This window comes from Mastomys coucha, unplaced genomic scaffold, assembly GCF_008632895.1.
Source record: "Mastomys coucha isolate ucsf_1 unplaced genomic scaffold, UCSF_Mcou_1 pScaffold14, whole genome shotgun sequence".
Classification (NCBI taxonomy): domain Eukaryota; kingdom Metazoa; phylum Chordata; class Mammalia; order Rodentia; family Muridae; genus Mastomys; species Mastomys coucha.
The window spans coordinates 25,498,117-25,504,116 of record NW_022196896.1 but is presented as its reverse complement, the minus strand read 5'-3'; the positions used below and the strand labels follow the sequence as shown (position 1 = coordinate 25,504,116).

The following is a 6,000-nucleotide window of genomic DNA, read 5'->3' as shown; positions in this document are numbered from 1 at the left end:
TGTAGACAGGCCAGTCTGACCTCAAACTCACAGCAAACCTCTGCCTCTGTTTCCCTGAGCTGAAGTTAAAGGCATGCACCACTTATCAGGCAGTATTTTTTTTAACATATTTTAAAATTATTTTTTATTTTTATGTGTATGAATGTTTTGCCTGCATGTCTGTTGTGTACCAAGTGTATGCCTGATGCCTGTTAAAGTCAAAAGAGGACACTGGATCCCCTAGAATTACAGAGAGTTGTGAGCTGCCATGTGGATGCTGGGAATAAAAAAACCCAGGCCCTTTGGAACAGCAGCCAGTGCTCTTAACCCACTGAGCCATCTCTCCAGCCCCTTCTGTCTGAATTTTGTTTTGCAACTATGAAAGACGGGACCTCACATACGTTTTTGAGGCTGTCCCTATGGTGACTGGTTTGAACTTAGTGATCCTCCTGCCTCAGCAGGAAAAGCAACACAGGCATCTCATTATTCATTCATAGATATAGAAATAGATATAGGTATAAATATAGATGTATCTCCAAAGTCTGGATTCTTTCTTAGCCTTAAATTGCTAAACTTTTTTTTTTAAAGATTTATTTATTTATTATATGTAAGTACACTGTAGCTGTCTTCAGACGCACCAGACGAGGGCATCAGATCTCATTATGGGTGGTTGTGAGCCACCATGTGGTTGCTGAGATTTGAACTCATGACCTTCCGAGGAGCAGTCGGTGCTCTTCCCCGCTGAGCCATCTCACCAGCCCCGACTTTTTTTTTTAAGCTCAGAATATACTTAAAAATCATATAAGGGCTGGTGAGATGGCTCAGTGGGTAAGAGCACTGACTGCTCTTCCAAAGGTCCTGAGTTTAAATCCCAGCAACCACATGTAATAAGATCTGAAGCTACAGTGTACTTATCTATAATTATAAATAAATCTTTTTTAAAAATCATATATTTTACCAAATAGAAAAAGAAAATAAAGCTGGGTGGTGGTGGTGAATGACTTCAATCCCAGCACTCAGGAAGCAGAGGCAAGAGGATCTCTGAGTTCAAGGTAAGCCTGATCTAGAGAGTGAGTTCCAGGACAGCCAGTGCTAAAACAAGAAACCCCGTCTCAAAGAAAAAAAGAAAGAAAGAATTAAAGAATGAATATATGGAGAATCCCAGTTCAAGTGATCATTAACTTTTCACATATATAAATTTATCATTTAAATCCATAACAATCAAAATTACACATCTCTAAAACATATTAATTAGGTATCATTCGAATGTTATACAGAATTACCCTTAAAAGCCCATACCAATAAAATAAAACATAAGAAACCCTAGCCGTTGGTTAGTTGGCTGGCTGACTGACTTTTGCAGTACAAAGGATTAGACTCAGGAACTTTTGAATGGCAAGAAAACAGTACCACTGACTTATATTTTCAGGCTTAATTTTTTTTTCAAAGCAATTGCTTATTCCCTAGTTTGATCTTGAAATTGTTATCCTCATGCCTCAATGTCCCAACCAGCTAGAATTATATGAATGCTAGATATTCCTGGCTAAGTCAAAATAGTAGTATATGTTCTTGTGTGTGTGTGGGGGGGGGGGAACAGGAGTGAACAGCTGACTTACTCCATCTCCCTCCATCTTATTTTTGAGAGTCTCTTACTCAATGTTCAACTCCCTGATTCAGCTAAAACAGTTGGTCATCAAGCCTCAGGGACCCTCCTGTCTACCTCCCAACACTGGGATTAGAGGTGCATGCTGCCTGCCACACTGGGCTCTTACATGGATGCTATGGAGCCAAACTTAGGCCCTCGGACTCCCACAGCAAGGGCACTATTCACTGAGCCACCTTTCTAGACCCACGACCTTTGAATTACAGCTTTGGAAAGACAACATTGTATTAAGACATGAACTGGGGGCTGGAGAGATGGTCAGCAGTTAAGGGCACAAACTGCTCTTCCAGAGGTCCTGAGTTTAATTCCTAGCAACCACATGGTGACTCACAACCATCTATAATGGAGTCCAATGCCCTCTTCTGGTGTGTCTGAAGACAGCTACAGTGTACTTAGATATAATAATAAATAAATCTTTTAAGTCATGAACTGACAGGTTTCCTTCAGTAATTTTGAGAACCATAATACTTTAAAAGGATGGCTGCCCTTTCTGAAATGTTACCCATCACTGTTTCTGACAGCATTATGGAAATACCTTTCGCAGAAACTAGTGATACTCTTCACAAAATGAAGAATTTAATATTTTAATCTTGGATTTTCTCTTGGTTAATCACACAGCCTTTACCTGTTTTCTTTTTCTGCTTTTCATTTTTGAGATGGCTCTGCCATGTACCCATAGCTCTGGAACTGACTGAGGAGCACAGGCTGGCATCAAGCTCACAGTGGCCCGTCTTAACCTACTGACAACTTTTAAAAACTGAAGTGAATTATAAAACTGGATTTTGCTAGCCATCAAGAAACATATACCAGCACAAAACAGATTAAACTGTAGTATTATTTTTAGAAGACCAAATGTAGATGAACTGCCTCACGTTTTCATTTCTCTTGAGAAGGTCATCATCGCTATAAAGTGGTAGGCTTGTCACTGTCCACCCAGTACACAGCTTAATCACACCCATCAATTGTGGGCTTCCTGCGAACACAGCTGCAACTGGAGCTTGCCTCCTGTAAAGAACCAAAAAGATCAGCTGATAAAAGAGCAATTATGCTATTAAGATCACTGGTTTAATATCAACTCTCAAATACCAACAATTTTCAATGTATAAGCACATTAAGATTTCAAAGTCTAGGCAGTCCATTTAACTTATGTACTCATTTAAAAGCATTCTATTATATACCAGCAGCTGTTTTAAGCACTGAAGATACAGAACTTTTTTTCAGACAAAGGAAGTGGAGGTGGGGCTGAAGAGAGATGGCTCAGGGATTAAGGGAAAGGACTGCTCTTCCAGAGGTCCTGAGTTCAATACCCAGCAACCATATGGTAGCTCACAACCAACTGTAACAGGATCTGATAACCTGTTCTGGTGTGTCTGAAGACAGCTATATTGTACTCATATAAATAAAACAAATTAAAAAAGGAGGATGAGTGGAGGTAAGAAACAAGTATATGTCAGGCAGTGGTGGCATAGGCCTTTAATCCCAAACACTTGGGAGACAGAGGCAGGCAGATCTCAAAAAAAAAAAAAAAAAAAAAAAAAAGAGAGAGAGAAAAGAAAAGAAAGAAAGGAAGAAGAATATACTACATCAGATAGGGTGGCTGGTTCTCACACTCAGGTTCTGCAACATTAACCGAACATAACTCAAGTCCTTCCACATCCATTCACCCTCCTGCTCCTGTCTCCTGATAGCAGTGTAGACTACTCCACATTGAGTCCACTACAAACTCTCATATGCCACTGCCAGGGTAGGAAACCAGCAAACAAGTCCCTTCCTTCCTCCTTCTATTCACTTTCAGTGCTAGGAGGAAATTCAGAGCCTCCATGCATGATCTACAGACTGGAGAAAGGATTCAGCAGGTGGAGGTGCTTGCTGCCAAACTTCATGGTATGAGTTTGATTCCTAGAACCCATACACTAGAAAGAACTCACACCTGTAAACTGTCCTCCAACTTTCACACACATGCTGTGGCACACACATGCACACACGCATTCTACCTCTGAGCTGTCCCTCCAGCCAAACCAAACCTAACTGATGTAGTGACTCCAAGTATGCACTATGCAGCGTCTGGCTGCTACCTAGTACACACAGGGATGCACTCTAAAAGAACACGGCCAGCACCTGGCTGGCCACTGTCCTAATGCAGACTCAGGTGTAAGGAAACAGGCCTAAGACAAAACAATTATACTCAGGGAAATATCTAACTATCCAGCATCTAACTGCTCAGGCCTGCGCTGTGTTTCTTTTTCTTTTCTTCTTTTTTTGGGGAGGTGGTGGGATGGGGTGGGGTGGGGCGGCATCTTTCAAGACAGGGTTCTTCTGTGTAGCCCTGGCTGTCCTGGAACTTTGCTCTGTAAACCAGAATGGACTTGAACTAACAAAGATCTGCCTGCTTCTGTCTCCTGAGAACACCACCACCACCTAGCTTTGGTAAATTAAACAAAGGATGTAGTTGTCTTTGTTGTGAAGACACAATATCATATTGTCATGCTCTCCACTAGCAAGTGCAACTCACATTAAGTATTAGTAGCAATGGTTAAGGTAACCTAAAAAAAAAAAAAATATGGAATGTCTTTATAGAAATTAAGACCTCATTATAAAACCTAGTCTCACTTTCATGCATTCATTCTATAAACAAATCTGTCATTAAATATTTTTCAGTTCCATCCCCTTAATTTTCCACATCTTTTTTTGTTTTGTTTTGTTTTTTGTTTTTTCAAGACAGGGTTTCTCTGTGTAGCCCTGGCTGTCCTGGAACTCACTCTGTAGACCAGGCTGGCCTTGAACTCAGAAATCCACCTGCCTCTGCCTCCCAAGTGCTGGGATTAAAGGCGTGAGCCACCACAGCTCGGCAATTTTCCATGTCTTAAAAACAACAACCAGCACCACCAGGGTCTCGCTCTGTAGCTGGCTGGTCTCAAGCTTACAGTGATGGCCCCTGCTTCAGACTCCCAAATATTCAGCATTACAAGGTTTGCTCTTCTAGGACTTTTTAAAAGGCTTTATCCGTTGTTTGTTTCTTTGTTAGATCTTTAACAAATTTCAACATAGTTATTCGGAAGTCTCTACTGGGAATAGATAAACTGATCACAAAGGTGGCTGCAGTTCTTCTCTTAGCCATGGATATGGAGGCAGATGCTAACCTTTGCCATATCATCTGCTACATCAATGGGACAGTAGCTGTATGTGCTGGCTGGTTTCATGTCAATTTAACACAAACTAGAGACACATCTGGGAAGAGGACTCTTAACTAAGAAAATGTCTCCATATGATTGGCTTCTAGGCAAGTCTGTGGTTCATAATTGATGTGGGTGGACCCAGCTCACTGGGTGAGGGGCCATCCCTGGGCTGGTGGTCCTGGGTGCTTTAAGAAAGCAGGCTGAGCAAGCTATGCGGAACAGTCAGTAAGCAGCACTCCTCCATGGCCTCTGCATTAGCTCCTATCTGCAGATTCCTGTCCTGACTTGCTTCAATCCTGGACTGTGATATAAAAGTGTAACTGAAATAAACCCTCCCCCCGCAAGCTGCTTTTGGTCATGGTGTTTCGTCATAGCACCCTAAGACATGAAAAGGAGTGTAGACAGTGTGGTTTACACTGAGCTGTGACCATTCTACTTGCTCTGGGAGTTCCCTAGCTACTATTTCATTAACAGGTGCATATACCACGAGACCAGAAATCAAGTTAGTCTGATTTCTGGTGACAACTAGCTAAACACAGACAAGCCAAAGAGGCCATGCCAGGCTACCCAGACCTGCCTGAGCTGGCTGAGGCCAGAGAAATCTTCACCATTATTACCGTAACTTGCTGAATCCACAAAAATGTGCAAAACATTTATCACTGATTGCTTATAATGATTAAGTTTTATGACAGTCTGCTATGTGCCAAAAATGAAAAACACAAATTATTAGAAATTGCTAAAGTGCAATTCTACTGTTTATCACAAACAATAGCTGATTATTTGCTATGTTGAATTATTTTCTCACTTGTTATTTCGGGATTTCATGAAACTCATTATGGAATTCCATATAACCTGAGTTGAGAGGGAAATAACTCAGGATTACTTTTCATGAACATTTCAATACATTGGATTTCCTGAATCAAGTTCAAGCCCATGTGAGCTCAGACCCATTGCCACAAACTCAGATTAATTAGACTTTCATGGATGTGGCTGTTTCTAACCCAGAGCTAACAGAAGGAGCATGGCTACTGGGATGTTTTGTTACTCCATGCTTTTACTGGCAATACAGCCTTTCCTGAGTCCCTGGATTATCCACCTTCAGCTTATGAGGAAGAAAAGGATGTCTGCCCCTGGGGTCCACATTTCTGCTGTGTGGAAGTGAGGGTCTCCAAACCTCCACTC

General features: G+C 41.5%; 1 protein-coding gene across 4 annotated transcripts in view; it reads right to left on the bottom strand.

Moving 5' to 3' along the window:
* Dpy19l4 (dpy-19 like 4) overlaps nucleotides 1-6,000 on the bottom strand; it is a 62,675-nt gene that overhangs the window by 6,403 nt on the left and 50,272 nt on the right. For all 4 annotated transcript variants that reach the window (XM_031366615.1, XM_031366616.1, XM_031366614.1 and 1 more), the window contains one exon: nucleotides 2,515-2,647. In XM_031366615.1, the coding sequence (XP_031222475.1) occupies nucleotides 2,515-2,647 (133 nt within the window). The remainder of the gene's footprint in view (nucleotides 1-2,514; nucleotides 2,648-6,000) is intronic.